The sequence below is a fragment of the Cyanistes caeruleus genome, chromosome 2 (genome assembly GCF_971803275.1).
Source record: "Cyanistes caeruleus chromosome 2, bCyaCae1.hap1.1, whole genome shotgun sequence".
Classification (NCBI taxonomy): domain Eukaryota; kingdom Metazoa; phylum Chordata; class Aves; order Passeriformes; family Paridae; genus Cyanistes; species Cyanistes caeruleus.
In genome coordinates, this window is record NC_141702.1 from 58063710 (window position 1) to 58087621 (window position 23912).

Below are 23912 nucleotides of genomic sequence, written 5' to 3' on the forward strand. Positions count from 1 at the left end.
CCATACATGCAGATGACCTCTGCTCCAATACAAATGCCTAGTTTGCTGTTTCTCCATTGTTTTAAGAGCTTTCTGATGACTTGGGCCCAAAGATACTAATTTTATGAAACCAAAGGCACTTTATTTCATTGCTTTTTATTAATTTTATTAATTATTTAATTTTATTTATTTTTATTCTTTTTATTATTTTTTATTCTTTTTATAGTGTGGTAAGTGAATGAGGGTTTCTAGGAGTTAGCATTCTTCCCCTCCTTTCAATGTGTGGCAAGACAGATTTATCATTAAGTGCTGTGTGGGATCAGAGCAACAGGGTGCTAGAGGAATTCATGGCTATGGCAAAAAATTGCCATAATGCTAAATGCCAGACACCTAAAGAAAAACCCATTATTTACCTGATAGACCATGTTTAACCACCCTGACAACTACATAATTCTTTCAATTGTTGAGTGCTGATGGCTTCCTAACATCAAATCATAGGAAATGTGGCCATCAAAGATCTGAGTGCTCATGTGCTAGATTCAGATGGTGATTATGTATGTGACATGGGGTATTAACTTCTTTGAACAGCCTGAAATCTCAGGTTGTAGAGACAAGATTCTGTGTACTGTTTGTTGTGATAATGAAAATACAGCGTTACCGCACATTTGAAGCCTACATCCTTCAATGTTACCTTCAAAATCTGTCTGAGAATGCTTCAGAAATTACTGCTATACAGCCCAGGGAGTGAAACTCTCTGCTGGCTGTAACAGAGTGCTAAAATCACATGCCATTTGACTGTAGAAACTTTTATTAACTCCTAGAGATTGGAGTCTCTAGGTTTCAGTTTTTCTGTTACATTCTTTAGAAATAGCTACCCACCTCTAAGCCAGTCTGGGTCAGTGCAACAGTCTTGCTGAAATTTAAGATAAATTTTTACAGGGAAAATGGAAAAACCCAAATATTTCATTCTCTCAGAGAAGGACCTTGCTAATTTTCATCTTTAAATGGAAAGAGCTATGCTTCCTTGCTGAATTCTATATTTATTCATGCAAAAAGGCTAGAGAGTTATTAAAATCATTCTCAAAGTAGAAGTAAATTGATGTCTGATGCAACCACTGGACAGACTCAAGGTCTTCTACATTTTCATGTAATTATCTTTTAATGAACTACTATATTAAAAAGAGACATTAGTGAATGAAGGAAAATGGACTGTGGATGTGAAATGATTCTGGTTTGTTCAAGGAGAACCTCAGTGATATTTATTAGACATACTGTTCTGTACTAAGCCAAATAACTGTGTAGGTGGGGCCTGATAAATATATGAGGAAATGTACTCTTTCAAGTTGTAATTGTTGGGCTGAAATCATGTACTCATGAACATTTGAAGCAAAGTTTTGTGAGTTTACAGCAGTTTTCTGGGAAAATAAGGTGGAAATGAAATCAGATTTTTTAGTGATTTTTTTTCTCTCCTCTTTGCACACATGTGAAGGGGATCACTGCCATTAAATTGTCTCAAAATATAATATTCCTGTGTTCTGCCCCCAAAATTAGAAAGAGAGATCATTGTTGTGAACACCTTTGCCAAAAATGATTTATCTTCCTATTCCACTTCATAACATGATCTGTGCAAGAAGGAAGTCTAGGAGGTCATTTGTTGAGCCATCTGCTCAAAGCAGATTCAACAATTAATTTATACATGGTTAAATCCTTTGCAGTCAGGTGGAAATAGGATAAAATGGGACAAATTGTCTTATACTTTGTTATGTGCCATAACTGGATATGTAAAATTTTTAATGTTTAGCTCTTGAACACTTGTTTGAGATTGTAAAGCTGATTATAGTTGTATATTTATTTACACTGGCTTTTTGGCCTTTTCATACTTTTTTCATTACTTGAGTAATTTCTAGAGTACTAGAGCTATAAGAGAGCTCAAGAGGGATTTTTTTACAAAATAATTTAGTGGTAGGACAAGTGCTAATGGTTTCAAACTGGAAGAGGGTAGGTTTGGATGAGATATTAGGAAGAAATTCTTTTCTCTGAAGGTGGTGGAGGGAGACATGGAGCAGGTTGCTCAGAGACTTTGCCCCATCCCTGGAAGTGTTCAATGCCAGCTTGGATGGGGCTCTGAGCAGCCTAGTCTAATGAAAGGTGTCTTTGCCCATGGCAAGGAGGTTGGAACTAGATGATCTTTAAGATTCTCTCCAACCCAAAGCAGTCTATGATTCTGTGATTGTATGATGGTTCTTCTCTTGGTTAGACATTTACAGTTCAGTTCTAGCACTCAGTCCTGGTATCAGGCCAAATACCTCCAATGCTAAATTAACTTAAGTAATTTCTAAAATGTATCAAAAAATCAATCATGATTTCCCAAATCATGGTTGATGTAAAGGTTGAGAAAGTTCCTCTAAAGGCCTTATTGTGATTCCTGAAATATCTAAAGGCTCATTGTAAATATTGTCTAGAAATGAGGCAGTTGCCATACTACTGTAACCAAAACTTGGTACGAGTTTATTAGGAGTGTCGGCACTGAAAGGGATTAATTTGAATAATGGATTAATTGAACTTCTCTTGTTTCACTCCTACATGTCCTAAGATGCTCTTTAAAACATGTGCTATGACTGCCAAAGACTGAATACAAAAATATAGATTAGGGTGAATCATGCCTTGCACCTTCATCTTTAATTAATAGATCATTGGTTCTCAAACTGTGCATTATGAATAGTCATTAGAGACCCCAAATGACATTTGCCTGCTTGTTAACAGCTATTTTTTGTCACCAGGTCTTTAAAGCTTTACATGGAAGACCAGTTTTATGATCTGCATTTTAGTTAGTAGGAGTTCTGAGGCACTGAGATACTTCGTGTGACTTGGTCAATGAGCAAGCTAAATAGCAGAGCCAGGAGTTGAACAAGAATATCTGAATCTAAACCCCACACTGTGACTTCTCTCTCCCTCTGTCTCCAATAGAAGGAGGTCCTGATTAGAGAGGAGAAATAAGCCCCAGTTTATAAAAGGATAAGAGATATTTTTTGAAAAAACATAAATAGATGTACAGCACTCAGGAGTCGAAAAGACTGTAACATCCAGGTGCACAGACTGAACACAAATCTGTTACTTATTTATAGTCCTGAATGTCTACATATCCTTGTCAGAAACCAGGCTGTTAAGCATTGTCACTTGGGGCAGGTCTGTTTGAGATTAGACATTAAATTCTGATTAATCTTTTTAGAAGATTTCAGACAATGTTTCTCATTTAAACTAATTGTTAACCCACCTGGGTTTTCAGCACAATTTACATCACTGTTTCATTTTCCGAAAGAGAAATGGGAATGAAATAAGGGGATGATTGTCTGAATTGTATTCAAAAGATGTATTTATTAGACTATAAAATTTGAATTTGGAAGGTGGTGTTACTTTTCTGTGACCAAATAATATATAAATATATCTCTATATAAATAGAGAGATTCAAGCAGAAAAGTTCCCAAAAATCTCAAAAGTCTTTAAAATGACCTTGGAAGGACCATCACACTGAGATGTGTTACAATATTAGAGCCTACATTGCAGTCATAGCTTCAGCAATCTGCATCCATTACAAATCTATCAAGAATGAAATTATATTATTGACTTCTACTTAGGTACAGCAGCTACAGTGACCTTATGTTTTAAAGGAAGCTGTAGGATTCTGTTTTGTTTCCAATGAAGCATTATCAAGCTATTGAATTCAGCAGAGGTGTGCCTAATGAGGCCTACCTGTGAAGAGAAATTGCTATAGGAGGCTGTTAGGAGACAGCTGCCTTTCTTGCCTCTGCCCTTCGGACTCTAAAGCCAGTTGTGCTTAGACATTTGTGTCTGTAAGGGAACTGTTGGCTTGTTCACACTGTTCTGCTTTTGCAGTCCCTTGCTTTGGCTTACAGGAGCAATGACACCAAAGTGGGCCTGCACTCAGCCCCAGAGGACTTCCCCTGACTGTTCAGTAAATCCTTCCCATACTTGGACATTTGAAGAGAGGCTTTTGAATTTCTGGCCTCTTCAAACCCAGTTTCAGTTTCGGAAAGGCAGGTTTATGTCGTAGGAAAACCTGTTTTCTTCCTTTGCAAACACTGCTGTAAAGGATTTGTGTGGCATCTCTGCCATGGCCTGTTGTGTGCATTCCCCCTTAACACTCTGATCATCAGCAGGGCAATTGACTTTGGCTCTCTGACAGATACCTTCTTATTTATAGTATCTTTTACTTACCACATACATTTTGTCTTTTATTGCCAAGGAGGTTTTGTTTTACAAAACACTAGAGATTCTTTCTCTCTAAAACAGAGATTCTTTCTCGCTGGCAATTTTCAACAGGATGCCAATGAGGTAGGTTGATCTTGAAGAGCAACAACATTGTTTAGAAGAGAAGATGTTTCCAAGCACATTTGAAACACTCTTTTGACAAACTGACAAAATTATAGGCTGTTAATGCTACAAGGTTGTGCCTGTATATAAAAGCGTCAAATCTCTCTAGTCTGGGGTCTGCTGACAAGGACCAGAAGTGTGGACAAAGAGCCTTAGGTTCAAAGGTTGTTCCAGGCTGCAAAGTTAGCTGGTAAACCATTTACTCATCACTGTTTTCAAACCCAGTCATAGATCCATCTTTTATTTTGTCTTCTTAAATGGGAAAAAAAACCCCAAAAAAACCCCAAAAAACCAAACCAAACAAAAACAATGAACACAAACAAGCAAAAAAACAAAAAAAACAAACCCCAAAAAACCCCATGTGGCAACAAACTGTTGTTGACTGACCAAATTTCTAACAAGAAAGACGTTGAAAAATGTTATATAAACCAGTTCACTGGGTATATATTTAACTTGAATAAAATTTGATATTATACCTGTATCTTCAAATCTAAAATGCATGATTCTATAGTTCACACACAGCTGAGAAAATATGATTCTAATTGGTCTCTTCATTTCCTTCCTCTAAATATTCTTGAATACTTTATATAGTACTGAAGTTATAAAAATGGAGCTTTGTTATTAGCAACAGGTAGGAAAAAATGGTTGTTGAATGGCTGAGATCCAATGCTCATTCAGTGCATTTTTAATTTTGGATATTTTGTTTTAATGACCTGGGATTTATTTTTAGTTTTGTTTTAATGACATGTGGGAAAACACTAGGGAAATATTTCATAAGAATTAACATTTCTTTCACAAGCATATGCTCATAAAACTTTGAGATAGAAAGGATAGTTTAAGATCATCAGTTCCAACTCCCCTTCCATGGGAGTGTCATATGAACTTTTATTGTCCATATGCAATTTTATTGCTGATCAGGTTCTAATGATTTGTGATTATGTATAATTACTTTGCAGTTTTGAAACCTGTCTCCGTGTCCAAAAGTCTGACTGAATTTACATATGAAGCTTTATAAAGCTGCCTTTGAAAATCTTGTCTCTTGCAGCTTTAAAACTGAAGTGGAAATTGTTTTAGAGCTCTTTCAAAATGCATAGTACTTCAATTTTTGCTAGAATATTGTTTTTCATAACACTTGACAATTAAGATCCCTTTATTGGCTGGACTGTTGAATTAAAGTTGATGCATTCATATATTTAAAAAATCCTTACAGAATAATTGCAGTTTTGGCAAGGAAACTGTGGTTTGATAGAGTTGCCTTTTTTGGACTTAGTGACTGTGCATCACTATTATCTCTTTTTAACAGAGATAAAATTTGATTAAGTTGAAGGAGATTTGAGAGCACTTGCATTTTTCAGAGAGATACTCACTCCTGTTTAGTCCAAGAAAATGAATAAGTTTGTTGCTTGTCCATCTAGGGCTTAGGTAAGGAGTTAGTAGTAAGTTCTGTAAATCTCTGATGAATATGGTAATTATAGAGGTTCAGAGACCTTTCTGTCTGTGTTAATAAAAGCTGGTGATGTGATGCAGAAGAAATGCATACTCTTACTGACTTTTTTTTTCAGATTTAGTCTCTTAAATCCAATAGTAAAATTGCTATGGTTGGTTGGTTGATTTTTTTCAAATCCCAAAGTAAAAATTCAAGAAATAGATTTGTGGGGGGGCATCTCCTTCAAACTGGTTACGTTCAGCTTTGCTTAATGCACCACTTTTTTTGTTCTAAGGTGAAAAAAGGCCAGTGGTAGGCTTTCAGATGAATTAAAAATAAAACTATTGTTCTTATTTAACATCTGGTTTATTTGTAAGCAGCTAAATATGCTTACATTTGACACCTTTCCTCTGTTACGTAAAATCCTCGGCACATCTTTGTTTTACTTAGTAAGGCAGGCAGGACTAAGTAAAAAAAGCAAACTCAAAAAAACTCTGATCTTCCAGTAATCCATGTGATGGAGACTTAGTGCTGAAGTTGCCCTACTTATATTCATTAACCTTTAATGAATTCTGTTCTCTATCACATTTCACCTGCAGCTTTCTAACTATACCACCTTCTAATTTATTCACATTGTCAGTTTTCTTTCTCCATGGTGTGAAAAAGAACCTCTTCCTGTCAGTTCTGAGGGTTCTTGCATGGGGTATTTTAATTTGAAACCTTCTTGACTTTGAAGAGAAGCTTTAGTGTTTTGTATCTTATTCATCTTTTTGCTATTCCTGATTTTGTAGTCTTGTATCTAGCTTGCAGGCCAAGCAGACATAGTTAACTTAGATATTTCTTACACCAAAGTTGTTTCACATTACAAATCACCTTATCTGTTTTTCTCTTATCCCTTTTTCATTTATTTTTATATCTCTTTTTAATTTGGGAAGAACAGAACTGCATGCAGTGTTCACTGTAGTGTGCCTCATGATAATAAACTCTGTGATTTATGAAGTTGTTCTGTCCTCCCTTCCTTTCCCAGTAATTTCTAGCCTTCTATTTACTTTGTAAACTTATCTGATGTTTTAATAGTATTTTTCTAACCCCAAATTCTTGTTTATGAATTATGTCAGCCTATCTATTTATGAGTCTGTTGAACACCACAGACCCTAAGGATGGTTTCTCTTTGAAAGAAAATTTCTAGATGATTTCTAGCTGTAAAATTTGGAATATGAGAAAGTTAGAAAATGCTTTAGTTTCTGTGAACCGTGTGGGCTTTTTCATGTAATTATATTTACATGTTTCACAGGGCAATTTTAATTCAAAAATGTTAAATTGATAGAAAGCATGTAACAAAAATATCTGTTACAAATAGAGCATGCTTGCTATCGAGTATTGCAAGGAAGTTAGCAGTGAGAATAGCTCCACAATGACAATTTGCCAGTATAAGATTTGTGTTTTTCTGAATCGCAAGAATCTCACCCCCTCCTCTTAACAGAAACTGTTCAGTGGTAGGAAGGATTGGCGTTGTTGAATGAAAAATGGAAACAGCAACACACTTGAGAGTTTTGGCTTAGAAATAGTTTAGTCAATGGGAAAATGTAGATAGGTTAAGTAATAGGAATGATGAAAGATTTATTGAACTCCCTTTATCTGAATAGATTAATGGAATAGAATCACAAAGCCCAGCAGATTTTGAATGAATTAAAAATAAAATGCCTAATCTCCAAATACTAATTCAATGAAAATCTCACCATAGTTGAAGAAAAAGGAAAAGAGATTTAATGATTCTCCCTGTTTCTTTGAGGTTGGAAAGGACTAACATTTATTTGAAAGCATGAGATGAAAATGCTGCCAACAAAGACTGGAATTCTAAAGGTTTGAAGTTTTGTGGTGTGAAGACAGCTGAGCAAATGTTGTGTTTCCCTTTCCCCAACTGTTAGAAATACCTGTACTGATTTCTGGCAAGTGTTTTTGTTTTGTTTTGTTTTGTTTTCAAATGTTTTCTCTTCCCTTTCTTGAATGGTTTACATATTTATTCTCTGTAGATACTTCTCTTGTGTTTCAAGCTGGGACTAGGGGTGCTTTTTCCTATTGCATGAGAACTCCAGAATAAGCCTCATCATAAGCTGCCTTTTCCTCATATCTCAATTCCTTGTGTGTTTTCATTATTACTTGGTTGTCCTCCCTTGCCGCCTCTTGATGATGGATTTAAGTTTTTGACTCAGTCTCAAAATGCCTGTTACTCCTCCACTTGGAGCCAGACTTAACCTGTCCTTTATGGTTGGAGTCCACGTGGGCTTTATCATTATATTTTTCTTGTAACATTTCCACAAAGGGAGATTTTGTTCTGCAGTAAAGGTCTTATGTTGTTTGAATTGGTATGGCTGACTTGATAATATCCTAAGGTTCAGGGTCATACAGTGCAAAGCACATTGCAGAAATGTGCAGTAATGACAGTAATGGTTTCTGTTGTGGTTATTTCAGCCTTTTGACAGTAGGTCTCTCACGTTAGAATCTGAGGTTGCAATTATCTCTCCTTTTCATGCTTATGTTTATCTACTTAAATGGCATTCTTTATTGCTATATAAACTCATCTTATAATGGATACTTTCTTGAGTATTTTTTATATAATTATGAAGATCGCAGGATCAGTAATAGGATGATGTTTAATTAAAATAATTGGTGACCTTAAGCAAAAAAGATAGTTTTTGAGAGCTACTTCTGTGATCCGTCTGACCCACCAACATCATTAATTTATCATTGATTATTTATACAATAATGTTCTGCTAGAGGTTGGGACATACTTTGAAGTTTCAGGCTATAAAAAACCAATAACCAACTTTTGTGGGGCTAAGGCAGCTGTACAGTGTCACTAGTCTAGAGTTCTGTGTGAGCCCAACTGATTTGAATTTTAGGGAGGAGCGCACTATTCCTGAGACTGTACTTTAAAAGATAATTTTTCTGTCCAACTACTGGTGTAAGATTCCTGAAGAAGTCTTCAGAAAATAAATCAAGAATCAATGCTGCCTGGGTCTATCAAAAGCATCTGCTGTTGACTGAAGCCAAGTGTATGTAATACTTAAGTTCAAGGAAAGGAGCTCATTATATTCTTGTGTGTCTCTAGGAATCCGGAAAGACCGCAGAGGTGGGCGAGTGATGAAACAAAAACGCCAAAGAGAGGAGCAGGATTCCAAAAATGGGGAGGCTTCTTCAACAGAGCTGCGAGCTCCCACCCTTTGGACAAGTCCACTGGTGGTTAAACATAACAAGAAGAACAGCCCAGCCCTGTCCCTGACGGCAGAACAGATGGTCAGTGCCTTGCTGGAAGCTGAGCCACCCCTAGTTTATTCTGAATATGACCCAAACAGACCATTCAATGAAGCTTCTATGATGACCCTGTTGACCAACCTTGCAGACAGAGAATTAGTGCACATGATCAACTGGGCAAAGAGAGTTCCAGGTAAGGAAAAAAAAAAGCCCTAGTCAACTATAAAACCTGTAGATCACAAACAAAAAAAATAACCCTATGTACTGATTTTCTGACTACTTACAAATTGTTAATTTAAGCTTAAATACATTAACAAAATTTACAACATTAAACAAATTTTATGTTATATTGGTCAATAAAATGCTATAGTGCAATATAAGCAACTTTTGAGGAAAGAGTTATTCAAAAAAGTTATTTTCCCTACTCTAGAATGTTGGGCAGTTTTTTGTTTGCAAATTTTTTTTTCATACAAAACTGGTCAAAATTAAAGTTTGAAAGAGATTATTGGTCAAATCCAGTCAATTTGATCTAATCAAATTTTGTTTAGTATTTTGATACCCTTAGAAAAGGGTTACTCTCATGTATGTCATTTAAGCCATAAGTTCAGTACTAGTGCTAAGCCCATAAGTATTACAATGATTTATTTAATTGCCAGGTTATAGTTTTGACTGTGAATTACAGTTTTTTCATGAATTTTGGGTTTGAAAAAAAAATCCAGAATAACAGTTTTAGTATGAAATTTTTTTTTGGTACACCACAATTCCTTCGTTTCCCAAAAGGAATTACAGAATTGTGGGAAATATGTTTCTCTTTGACTGTATGTTATATATTCATTCATGTAGTTCAATTAATCTATATAAATTAAATGAGAGAGTAGTTTTGTAGTTAAAGTTCATCACCTTTCTAAATTTCAGTCTACACAAATAATCCTCATAAGTTAAGATTTAAAAATTTGGAAGACATTTATTGCACATGTCATAGTTTTACCTTGGTAAAAACACTGGCACACATGGTAATTTATAGTTCATAACTCATCGTAATTCTGATCTTCTAAGTTTTTACTGTAGCCATTTATTTAATTAAAATTATGTAGATGCTTTAGGAAGGGATGCTAGAGACGACTAACACGGCTCTCACTCACGTAGTGCATTACCTCAAAAGAATTACACCCAGGTTATGCCATTTTTCTGTTTTCCTTCATCTGAACTTGGCAAGACTGTTCCTGGTAAATCAATAACCATGTCTTTTGCAGCCCTTAAGGGTTCCCTTTCAGCCACTTTTCACATGTCACTTTGTGGGCTCCAGCTGTGATCAATGAGAACCTGTGTGTGTTTCATTTCTCATTGTATCTTATAAGAAATCACTTGAGAATTTTATTCTTGACAAAGTCACGGTGGTTTAAGCCTGATCTACAGGCATGAAGAGCTGTTCTGCTGTTAATTTAGGTATGTTTTGCATCATGCCATTACAAAAATGCTTTTGAAAAATAAACCTATATACATAGTGTTAAATTATTCTATTAGCTATTCACTATCAAAAAAGATAAATTCAAATTACCTTTCTATGGATTTTTAGAGATATAATTAGTCTCAGTCTGTTAAAATAAATTACTTAAATTTAAGATGAATATACCACAATTCATTATGCTGTCCAACTAGGAACATTTGGCTTCTTCCACTACTTTTGATTTTGAGAGTGTAATTAATGGAAATATGTTTAGAAATGAAGTAAGATTTTCAGAGAATCAAGATCTGGCATTTATTCAGAAATCTCTCTAGAACTGCTGGTCAGAAGAGGATTAAAACTGGCAATGATCAAAAAATTTCCTGGTTTACCAAATATAAGCTTCACATTTTAAGGAAGAGTCTGATACCAGAAAATCAAATATATAAGATTATCAACTGTTTGTGTCTATCCAATATATTTTACATTTAAATTTACATTAGTTGTCAAAATAGATCCTAAGGAGAAACCAAGCCCAGTGACTTGACCATATATATCCATTAATAAGTACTCCAGCAGATGAGGTTTTATGTAGTACTGTTGAACTTTGGCTAGAATTAAAAAACAAAAATCCTTTCCCAGTAATAGTTTGATCTGTTAGGCTCTGTAAAAACAATTATACCTAAGGAAAACAACAATTATACCAAAAGCAGGGCAGAGAGAAAAAAAAAACTTGGTGGTTCTGAAAGTGCTGGACACCTAGCTGGTTCTTGATGTTGTGACCTGAAGAACAGTATGCATGAACAGAAGCAGAAATTAAAGTGTTTTAGAAAGTTGATTTAAAAGAATTCATCTCCAATTGTTTACCTACCTCTGCAGCTGGGAACTCTGAAATGAAGAAATTTGGATCTAAGTGCTTAAATATATATATTTTTTTCATCTCTTATTTGGTCCCTAGGAAAGACTGAGTGTAGCTAGTTGCTGATATTAAATTTTAGAAATACTGATCACCTTTCAGAGACTGAGTCTTTGCTTGCCAAAGTTTCCTTTTGCTGGAACATATCTGGAATACATATACATTAATGGAAATAAGTATGACAATATAAATTGTATTTTCACCCACACAGTACATTGCCATTGACTTATTATTAGGAATTATACTGAATTGAATTATTATTAGGAATTATACTATGCAGCTTAATCAGAGGGGATTTTTTATATATTAGGCATGAACAGGGGAACTGAATTACTTGACTCTGTTAGGTATTTGGTGTAACAGCATTGTGGAAATCCACTCAGTTATTGTTTCAGCTAGGGTTTCAAGCTTCAGGATCAAGGGTAAGAATATATTTTTTTCCTAAAAAGCGAGTGTCTTTTTTAGCAATAGAAAAAAAGCAGTTGCAGGAAACAGCTTCCCCTACACACATTTTTCAAGCCTTGGAAACATTGTGCAAGTTAATTTACCTATATGCCAGATGTCGGAAAACAAGTAGTGAAGTCTATTTGAGTGGCTGAGTTGAAATCACATTCCATAGTGATCACAGAATGACAGGATATGCCGTGTTGGTAGGGACCCACAAGGACTACTGGGTCCAAGTCCTGGTCCTGCACAGCACCATCCCCAGGAGTCACACCATGTGCCTCGGAGAGTAGTCCAAATTCTTGTTGAACTCTTCCAGGCTGATGGGGAGCCTGTTCCAGTGCCCAGACTCCTTTTTGTGAAGATCCTTTTTCTAATATAAACCTAAACCTCCCTGGACATAATTTCAGGCCATTCCTTTGGGCCCTGTCACCACAGAGAAGAGATCAGTGTCTGACCCTCCTCTGGCCTCACTAAGAAGTTGTAACTGCAGTGAGGTCTCCCCTCAGTCTCCTCATCTCCAGGCTGAACAAGTCACCTCAGCCACTCTTCATGCAGCTTCCCCTCCTGGCCCTTCACCATCATGGCCCTCCTTTGGCTGCTCTCTAACAGTTTAATGTTGTTATATTGTGATACCCAAAACTGTCCCCAGCACTGGAGGTGAGGCTGCCCCAGCTCAGAGCAGAGCAGGACAATCCCCTCCCTTTCCCAGCTGGCCATGCTGTGCCTGATGCCCCCCAGATCAGGGTTGGCCCTCCTGGCTGCCAGGGCACTGCTGGCTCGTGTTCAACTTGCCATGGACCAGGACCCCCAGGTCCCTTTCCATGGCACTGCTCTCCAGGATCTTATTTCCCAGTCTGTCTCTCAAGGTTGCCCTGTCCCAGGTACAGAATCTGGCACTTTCCCATGTGGAAATTCTTATGGTTGGTGATTACCCAGTCCTATAATTTATTGAGGTCTCTCTGCAGGGCCTCCCTGCCCTCAAGGGAGTCAGCAGCTGCTCCTAGTTTTGTATCGGCTGTGAACTTGCTCAGTATCCCTTCCAGTCCTGTGTCCAAGTAATTCATGAAGATGTAGAAGAGCCAAGGGAAGAGGATGGAGCCCTGTGGGACCCCACAAGTGACAGGTCACCAGCCATATGTCACCCCATTCACAGTAACCCTTTGTGCCCGACCCATGAGCGAGGTGCTCACCTCTTGCATGACATTACAAAGTAATTTAAACAATCCCTTTGTACAACCCCTGAACACACACATACAATTTAGCCTATGCCCCAACCCCAAAACTAAATTTGTTAGTGAAGCCTGACTACTTTTTTTTGGAAGAACATCTTAATACATTTAATTTTGAATGTTGATCAATGAAATTAACTTCTAGTGATAAAAGTAATTACTCATCTTTAAACTAAAGTATGAAAGCAGATTTGTGCCAGGTATTTTGTCCAGAAGCATACTGTGAGAGACTATTGAAAGCTTTACTGAAATCCAGGAAGATTACATTTTTTGAAGAAGGAAGAAATTTATATCAACAGAACAGAAAAGCAATGAAGATACAGTTTACAAAAAAATGTAAAGACTTTCAGGGACATTTTTGGAGTTTATGTTGCTGTGTAGGCTTTAAAGAATAGTTTTTGATCAGCCAGTCTTTCTGATTATATGAATAGATGGACATGGAAGAAGAAACAGCTAATTAGATGTATTGGACAAAGGTGAAACTATCTACAAAATGGAGTAATACAATATAATTTGTGATAGACTGTGTAAAATAATGTAGGCAGAGATCTGTTATAAAGAAATGCTGAGGAAAATCTTCAAAATGAGATGAGTATCTTTGCAGACATGCGCTGATTGGGAAGGTTAGAACTGGTGTCAGTCTTTATTGCAACCAATTCAGCATCAGTTCAAATTTGCTTAAACTGGCTCTGTAAACTTGGAGGTGTTAACCAGTTTCTGGGGAAACGAGAACTTGTGGCAGCTTCTTATGTGTAACCTCAAAAAATATCTTCAATACCAAGATATGACATGATTTTTGTCTGAGGTCAGAACCAAGTTCCTCTATGACAATGCAATTCATGGTATGCCAAGTACATAAAAGCTTGTGTTAATTTTTTTTTTTTTTTTCAAAACCTTGGCCAGTAATACAAGTGTGTTTGCTAGATTAAATGAACAAAAATTTTGTACAATGACCTGTGACATAAACAAAAACATTCAGGATGCCTTACTCTTTAGATGGCCTAATGGGGATTTAGGCTGCAGTCCTCCCAGGTGGTCTCTGTAAGATCCTGACACTGCCTTTTGATTGCCCCAGCCAGTTGGAATAGCTGGCAGCTGCACATGAGGTGGGTGCTAACAGATTGTGGTGGGCTACACTTTACATGTAAATTGAGCCTTTTACCATTTAATTCAGACAAATCACTAAAAATCACATGTAGGCAAGGTATCAGTGTAGATGAATGTTCATTTCTGAATCACGTATTCCTGAAAGATGTGATTCTTATGTTCATGACTTACATAACATCTTGGGGATATAGTATCACATTCAGAATGGTCTTTAATAAAATGAACAAAATCGTTACTCTGCTTTTCTACAGAAATGCTGTTATGTCAAAAGTATTACCTTAATGTATTTCATTATTCTCTTAGTGTGTATTTAGTTTAGTCTTATGTGGAGTACTGTATTTTCTAAAGGAAGCTGGCATTTTCAGTGTAATCAATGAAACATTTTTGGTGCAGAATCTCTTGAGATGGTAAGAGAAATTACAAGCTTATGCAGTGAGCTCATGGTAAAGAGTGTAGCTTTAAGGAAATTTTGTGGCAAGGGTGAAATTTTTGGCAGTGCTGCTACAATCTTGTATAACTATTTACTACAAGTACAGTAGCTGTACAACTTAATAGCCCTAAAATGGTACACTGGGCATACAGGCTTTGAAGTTTTGAGATGATTCACAGTGCTGTACTTATTTTATGGCTTCATGAACCGAGGAGATAAACATTTTGGCACTGGGTTGGTTTTTTTTTTTCTTTATTTCAAAGCCACAGAGGTTGCTATTTTCTTAAGATATTGTTTTCCTATTTGACCTCCTAAACTGCTCTGTTAAATCAGGAACAGTGTGTAAAAAGGCCAATAGCAACCATTTTAACTGCACTTTAGTGGCACCAAACCTTGAAAAAAAAAAATTAGTCAGCTTGCAGTGGGAGGAAAGAGGTCTTGGATGACAGTGCTATGTGTTTGTAACCCTTTCGGTGTAGCAGTGTTTATAGAGCTTCCAAGCGTAGTGATCCTCCTGCCAATAATTTACACTTATTTACAAAAAGGAATGGCTTGCAATTCCTGTAATAATTTTTAAAAATCTTTTTTAAACATCTGTTTTACAGTCTCTTTGCCTTCCTCTTGCTGTGGAGCTTTCTAAAATGATATTAAAAACCCCACCCCTTTGCTTATCTCTTTAATCTGTTGATACTCTCTGCTCCCCTGCTTCTTAGATGAAAAACAGAGGAAGCAAATCTGTAAGCAAAAGAGAAATGAAAATAAGCATCTGGATCCTACTTTATTGCTGCTTTTTGCTAATTTAATTTCTGTGAATTTTCAATTAATTACCATGAATGTAAGAGATAAGTATCAAACATTATAGTGGAATGAAGTAAACACCATTTGAATCTGAACATCAGATTGAGATGTATCATTCAATAGAATGATTATGAAGGGCAGCAGAATTAAAACCACTGAATATGAAATGAAAGCTTTCCATCCCTGTGCTTTCTTAGTCTGGGAAGCATCTTCAGTTTTTCTTGCCTGTATTTGTAAAACTGAAAAAACATTCCTTTCTATCCTCCTCCAGCTTCTGGGCGCTGTATGAGAAATCTCTCTTACAACTTCCTTTATTAGTTATGTCTAGAATTGTCTTGTAGTGCTTTTTACAAATGATGAGGTGTATTTCCTCCTATACAGAACTTCTGATGAGAGAAAAGGATGAGACAATGTGACACAATGGTTTACTGATGAGAGATGGGGTAGAGGTGCCGATTCTAAAGGATAGGGAGATGTTATATTCAGCAGCAGCTTGTGCCAGAAAGTAAAAAAAGCCAACTCTGTGAAGGAACAATTCAGCAGAAGTGCTTGTAAAGGAACACAAACAGTGCAGAAAAACCCAAAAATACGTGCAGTGGTTTCAGTAGATGAAGACAGGAAGAAAATTATAGCAGAAGGACAAAAAGTACTACGGTCTCATATCCTAATGCAGTGGTTTTCAAACTCTAGGGAGTCTCCAGAGTTAGGGATATAGAAGGGGAAAGAAATAAATCAGGACAAGCAACATGGAGACTCCAACAGTGACAAAAAGTAAAGAACACGGGCAAGAGGACCAGAGGAAAAAGATGCTGTGAATGACCCACATGAGCCACTAGTAAATTCAACAGCTCAATACTGGGCTTCTTACTTATTGCTAGGGCTCCTGCTGAAGGCATTTTTTCAGGGGCTCTTCCAAGGGGAAGAGTCTGGTTGTTGTCTACTCCTATTGCCACAAGATGTGTGTTGGGATGTGATTTACACACAACTCTTTCCCATTTCATCTTCCAAGCCATAGTGTTCCAGCTTTATGTCCCATTCTTTCCCCAGGAGTTTCCTGGGAACAGGCATTAAAATAATGTGTTCAGACTGCATCATTGTATTTGCATAAAATTTCAATCAAGGGAAACAGAGTTCGGATAGGAAAAGTAGTTAGAGAACCACTTAGAATATTTCTTTAGAGAACCATTTAGAGTATTTCTTCTGAGAACCTTTGAGTGAGCTCAGAAATATCTTTGAGAGCTTTCTAAACTTATCTTGCAATATCTTCCATATTTTTTGTTTATTCTTACCATTTCTTTGCAAACTCCTTATGCTAATTCTGTAGCTTTCCAGATTATTATTTTGTTTTCCAGAAGAGATTCTGAAGAGTACATCAGCTGCTGATGCCATTATTGCTACTCCACATATTATAGAGTCATAGTTCCATCTTTACACAGTGGTTTTAAAATGAAAACCCATGGTGCTATTACAAGCCTGATCCTCTTTAGGCCTTTTCAGAGTAAGAAATATTTGAATTTTAAAGATTTTAATTTTGGGGCTTCCCAACAAGCTGGCTCAAAAAATATCTTTAATAACCCTAATTTATCTAACTATGAGTAAACTTGTTTACCTGTTTGACATATATTGACAGATGAAAAATTACACCAAACAGATAAGAAGGAATAACATTCTTTTAACAAAAACTACTTATATGTTGGAGTTATTAGACATCCAATAGGGTACAAGTTCACTTGATAGTAAGTGTTTGAAGATGAAGTTCTATTGCTCTTGACAAATGGAAAGGCAAAAATGAGCCTTCACAGCAATAATCTTTATATTTTTTAGCCAAAAATTTAGGAAATTAAATACTTAAACTGTAATATTTTATTTCTAAAAGATATGATCCTTTTATAAAAACATTTCCTGCTATTTTTCTTTAGCTGATAAATAATTTACACTCTTGGATGAACATATCTGTCTTAGAGTCTTCAGCTATGCTGAACCCTGGAGCTTTCCAAGAAACGCTCGTTAATTTCTACTCTAAGTAAACAGTAAGTAATGATCCCTCCTGATTTATTTATTTCTTAAAATAATTTGCAAAAAGAATATGCGATTGTTGGAAAGCACTGATGCAATATGTATGTACATGTGCACATATCCATTGTTTCTTGTTCACATAATTCACACATGGCCCTTTTTACTTGGTGGCTGATAACTTCAGCCTAATTCTTTTAGGTTCTCTCTAGTACTACCTCTCTGAGCACAATCAGCTGTAATTCCACTTTAGAAGTTATTTTAATATCATTTTTGTATTAGTTTTCTGTTCAAGTGAGTCACTCACTAAATTCCCATGTTAGATGTATAGGAGTTTTTAAGTTACATAGAAATAATTAGGAAAGATTTATTGTGGATGTCTTCTGGATGGGCTCTTACCCTGTCTGTATTGCTGCAGTGGTGCATTATATGACACATCTGTTACCAGCTCATTTGTTTTCTTTGATTATCTCTCCGGGAAATGAACTATGTGTGGAGAGAGTATGTTGTTTTGTCTGCATGCTAGTTACGGACTGCTGTGAATTTAAACTAGTGTAAGCAAGATAAAGAATATCCCACAGTGGAGTGGGAGATGAGAAATCTGCAATTGCCTTGTTCCTCCAGGAGTTTGTGCTCAGCTAGGAGTGTCCATAAGGAACTATTGCCTTCTGTTCCTTATGTAAAGTTCTGTTGCTTGTAAGAAATGCCGCTGTCTGCCACAGTTTGGAGCAGGGAGATAGAGGTGAAATACTTATCACTGTGCTTAGACTCTGGGTCTAGAGCTAAAGCTTCCTAAGCCTCTCGAGGAGTCCTGGAAACAGAAGGGAGGAATCAAGATCTCAACTTTGGTTCAGTGCCCAGCTCCCTTTGCCCACCAGAGAGGGGAACTGCTCAGGCTGTCTGAGGTACCCAGTGATTCTCCCAGGTATCTGGTATTCCTTGTGAGCAGACTGGTCTCAGGAAAAGAAAATTCATGTCAGAATTTCCAGTATTTTGGTTTTTTTTATTCTGAAACTTGAGATTTTTTGTTTGGACCCAAATACAGTAGGAAGTCTTATGACCCAGAATCAAGGTTAATATACTGATGAGGGGAAAAGTACCATTCAAAATCTTGCTTATAGGCTAAATATATTGTGTTCCCTGTGAAATTGCATTTTGGAGTGTTTAGGTTGATTTGGAAAACCAAAATTAAAAAAAATCTAATTTTACTTTGATTCACAAAGATTGGGAAAGTGATAGAGTGGGCAAATTAAAGTGTTAATAGAGAATGTTAACTCTTATCAATAGTTCAATGAAGCATCTTCTGCAGCAGCTGCTGTCCCTCAGAAAACATGGCTGCAAATAGAGAAGTGGCTATAGAGGCTGCTGGCATGAGGGCCAGGTGTTTAATAAACTCCTGAACAGTCTTTGTCTGGGTGTGATCATTGTATTAATAAAACCTGACTGGAATAGAGCTAAAATTCAATATTACCATATAATATCAACTATTATATTATTACTGCATGTCTGAACTATTTCAGAAATCTCCTCTGATTGCTACAAAGGTAGTATTTCTTATGAGTATCACATACATTTGTGGGGTGTATTCTGAGAGATTGTAATTTCACAAGTATTTGTTCCAGTTGCAGTGCTGGCTAGAACAGTTCCTGCCTTTCTGCTTCTCCTGGTCTTGGGATGGCTGTGCAAATACAGGGATTTATCTGGGTTATAAATGAATTTTTGGGTGTGTGTTTTGGGTTGCCAATAACTTGATCCCAAATCCAGTGGCAAAATTCCAAAAAATATCCAGTTGCCAGATCCGTGGCCAGATAGTCAAGGCAATTGAAATGGGAGGCTGACAGTATATCAGGAATGAATAGACAAGTATTAATGTCATGGTGCTAGAAAGAAATATTCATGTATCTATACTGCCAATAGTAACATACAACCCTAGAGTAGGCCTTCTCCTAATTTAATTTCTCTTTATTTTTATGCTGAGAGGTCTCTTCCAGTCTCTCCTGTACAAAGGGCAAGAGTCCTCTAGTTCCTGGCACCATTTCCAGTCTTTATCCTGTTTCTTTAAGTAGGCATTTAGCTCCTACTTTGCACGTTCCTGCTTAGTCTGCAGCATAAACTGTAATGCTATGCCATAGCTGTGAGGGGCTGGAGACTCATGCGTAAGAGGTAGCATCCCCTAACTCAAGATACATTCTTGTTCATAGAGGGTCTTTAGTTGGCTTCCATCCCTGAGCTACAGGATGCTTTACATCCCAGGAGGCAAAGATTGTCTGGTTGGTTGCCAATTCTAGTGCTTTTTTGAAAGTTGTTCTGTCTTTCTCTTCCAGGAAGGCAGTAAATTCTTCTGGAAGTTCTTTGGGCCAAGTTTGCACTGTACAGCTAGTAAACAGTGACATGAAGTGACAGAAGCATGTGGCAGCCTTTTGGAATCAGCAGTTGACTCTTAGTCTTCTGCAGGGTGGGATTTTGCAATTTTTGTGGAAAAGGAAAGCTCCAGTATACTTTATTTGGTGATGATGGGATTAAACACTGGTATTAATTGGTTAAAACCAGAATAAATGGAGTGGTTCTCAGCTGACAAAGAAGAGCTGCCCATGAAGATCCAGCACAGTTATCAACTTGTGACTTAATTTTTTTCCCCACTTGATATTCATATAAGCACAGTTATGGAGAATCACTGACTCCAATATGAATACCAAATGCACTTTTCAACCCCCAGGTAAACATGTAGGGTTATGTTCCTTTACACTGAACCTTTTGGGAAGAATGTTGCTTTACCACAGGGAAGAACTGACTGTGCCAATGCCTCCCTGTGTCAGTTATGTAGAACTCTCTTACAATGTGCCACAGTGAATCCATTCCTAAACTGGTGTCTCAGGATTTTGTCTGCTGCGTGGGAAATCTATGAAGCATACTAAATATCCTTGCTGTGAACCAGCTCTCCCCCCCACTCCTCAATTTCCCAGTTTGAAAATTCTTAGCCTACAGCACAAGTATGAATATAATCTTCTATTTCTTTTATACTGCTCATTATGCTTCTGTTTTATGCCTTGCCAGTGTGCCTTTCTTCTCCAAAAAAGTGGCTTATATTTTGCAGAATTTTTTGCATGCTACTTTAAGTTTTTAAAGGGTTTTTTTCCTGTTTTTTGTTTGTTTTGTTTTTCTCCTCTTGGTTTAGTTATTTTTAGGGCTTTTTGAGTTGTTGGTTTGTTTTTTTATTTGTTTGTTTGTTTGTTTTTAAGAGAACACTTCTAATCAAGTGTTTAAACAGACACACGTTTGAACATTTGAATGAGACAGTGCCAGGCAACCCAAATACATTTTCTTTACTGCCTTATTTCAGCAGACAGTGCAGTCAGAGTGCTCTTTTCTTTAGACTCCAGATGAGCTTTTTGGTACCTTATTACTCAGTAATAGGGCTTCTGAGAGATTTTGGTAAAAAATCCATCACTGCAGGCTGATGAATCCAGATCTGCTTTTCTTCAGCTGACAGTGAATAACTGTTACCAGCTTTCCATGAGGTATTTTATTTACAAATAATGTGGAGTAACTTGTAAGTGCTGATTTCATGTTGGTGGATGACTGAAATGATTTACTAATGGGATGTCAAAAGTAGTTCAGTGTAATGTTGATGAGCTGTTTTCCCCCTTCTTCACAAGTTGCCAGCCTCTAGGACCCTCAGAGTCTCTTAGCTTCTGAGTCTCCTAATAATTCATGTTTAATCAGAGTAGGACTATATTTAAATGCAGTTGTAGATGCTTTATTTTACACTCAGAATTACCCTTTTTTCTGGGATGTGTAAGACAATAATATTAAGATTTTTTTCCCTTTTTTTGAATTTCCAAGTTCATCCCTCTTTCTCAGTTTGTATTTTGATTGTCTACCCCTGCAGAAATGCAGCCCAAAAATGCTTAAAAAGTTAGGTTGATTCCAGAGTTAGCACAAACCATTAGGAGGTGAATCACTTCTCTGAGTATTTCTGAAATTCTTGTTTTATTTGTTCAGATTAAGTTAAATTATTTTCTGTTATCTTCATAGTTTGCTGCCTCACTGGTTTCTCAGCCTGTCAGATCATTAATAAACATATTTAGGATAATGAAAGTTAGAATGCTGTGCATCTTGACAAGTTTTCACCACGTTGTTGCTTCATATTTTTTGTCTCTAGTTCAGTTGTTCAGAAGTTTGCCTTTTGCCATCCTAGTGCAGCATCGATTCTGTGTGACTTATTTTGGTTGTGTGGATATTGTGGTTACTGCATGACCTCAGCTCATCCTGGTAACTCTCTTTGTGGCAGCCATGTAGCCACGGGAGAATATAAACATATATGAGCTGTAGAAGTGAGTAACAGGAACCCATAACCTTCTGGATGTCATCAAAAGTGGGCAGCAGCATTTGGGTAACAGTCAGGTGATATTTGCTGCCTTGGGGCTCTTCTGCCTCTGAGAATAGGAGACTTCAGCCTGGAAAAGTCTTCTTTATGTGATCCAAACTGTGCTCTGAGGATCAGTAGTATAGTGATGCTATTCATGAAATAGTCTCCTAGACTGTCTGAACCACGTGAAGTGGCTCTATTTCCTGATCCAAGCCAAAGTTTTATTCTCATCCATAAGGAGTCTGTCAAATTTGCATTTCATATGCATGTGAAAGAAAAGAGAAAAACAAAATAAATCAAAATGTCGCTGAAATAAGGAAGACGAAAATTACCACTTTTTTTTACGAGTTAGAAAAAATATCAAATTATAATTCCAGGGAAAATTTCTGAATTTTAAGTTACATGTTTTTCTTCTAATCTTTAATTTCTGCTACTGTACTTCTTAGAAGATTTTACAGTGATATTTTTTAATGCAGTGGGATTCCATGCAATTTTCCAGGCCTGTCAAAGGATGACAAATAGAGTTTATAGGTCCGGTCATTTTGGATGATCTTGTACACTGTTCCAAAGCTTTCCAGATGTCTCCATCACAGTTGTGTAAATAATGAGTTTCTTTGCTTCATGTCAGATGCAAACAGTAAAAAACCCAAAACTTCCTCCCTTCATACAAAATGAAATTTTTGAAACTTTCTGCTAGATAATAACCTTTTTGGGTGAGATGAAATGTTTTTTTGATGTGAAAGAGTAGACTTCAATAAAATTTCAAGTATTTCAGATGCCTGTTTAAAATTAAAAGATAATTTTAGGGAAAAGGGTCCTATATTTCCAGAAGTTTAGATACCTTTTTCAGTGTCAAGTAGGAATAGGTGCCTGGTAGACTGCTGAAAACTAAGATGAGGCGCTGACAAGAAGGCTGTATTTCCAGATGGAAACCAGCCTCTTTTTATTTATTTGTTTTCATTTTGTGAAATCTGACATGTTACCCAGAGCATTTTAAACTCATCAGCTGTCACTTTCTTTGTCATTCTGTAAAATGCTCTGTCAGAGTGCTTCCAACCAGCCCTAGCCTCAGCATATCTCAGCAGGCAGTATGGGAGCTTGAGTCAAGGTCACTGTTCTCCAAGTGCAGCACCTGCATTCTGTGTGCACACCTGAGCCTGCTCCATGAAATGTGTCACAGGTTCCTGAGGGTGCCTTGGGTTTCTTACCCACTGAAGGAGAGCCCAAGAAAAGTGGCTTAAGACAATGAAGTGTTTTGTGGAAACATGCTGCTTGATAACTTACTAGTTCTCGCTGGACAGGAAGATAAATGCAGATTGCCAGCTGCATTCCAGTGTCTTGCTTTCTCTGTAAAGTATTCCTGTGCTCTGTCATATGATGACACTCCTACACAGCTGCTGAAATAGTCTTCATGTTGTAGTGGTTAAAGGAAATTGCTGCAATTAATTTTGCTGTCTTTCTTCTCTTTGATGTATCCTTACAATTTCTTGGACAATTTTTTAGAGATTGGGTTCTGTTCAAAACCGGTCATGTAGGGGTGAAAGGAATAGGAGGAAAAAGAAACATTGGAGGTTTCATTTATATGTGCTTGTGTTTCTGTTTTGATGTAGGCACCAGACAATGTAATGCATGATAAAGCACACATATAAATATATATAGCTTGTGTTACTCACATATAAGTGCAATAGACAGAAATAATACTTCAAAAGTGAACAATCTGAAGGAAAAAAATAGATGCAGGTGCATTAGTCAAGCTAGTTTTATATCCTAGTGACTAAAAAGAATGACCAGACCATGAACTCTGAAGTTATGCCTCATTTCTTGGGTACAGCACACTATGTTCTGAGTGATTTCTATTTGTAGTCTTGAAGCAGTTTTAATCTTCTAGTTCACTACAAACCTTGACAATTTCCCCCTCTTTTCCTTGGGCTGCAAAATAATCTTCATTTCTGCTAATTACAGATGCTGCTGCAATGAATGCTAATGGGTTTAGTGCTGAGCACAGCAGTGGAAGATATTGTGGAGAAAAAAGCTCAGGGTCTTGTTCCCTAGATTTTATGAATGAAAAAGGGGAGAGCTTAGCCCTCCCAGTTTCATCATGTGAAAA

General features: G+C 36.8%; 1 protein-coding gene across 4 annotated transcripts in view; it reads left to right on the plus strand.

Moving 5' to 3' along the window:
* ESR1 (estrogen receptor 1) overlaps positions 1-23912 on the plus strand; it is a 183154-nt gene that overhangs the window by 122289 nt on the left and 36953 nt on the right. For all 4 annotated transcript variants that reach the window (XM_086877292.1, XM_023923389.2, XM_086877293.1 and 1 more), the window contains exon 5: positions 8910-9245. In XM_086877292.1, the coding sequence (XP_086733418.1) occupies positions 8910-9245 (336 nt within the window). The remainder of the gene's footprint in view (positions 1-8909; positions 9246-23912) is intronic.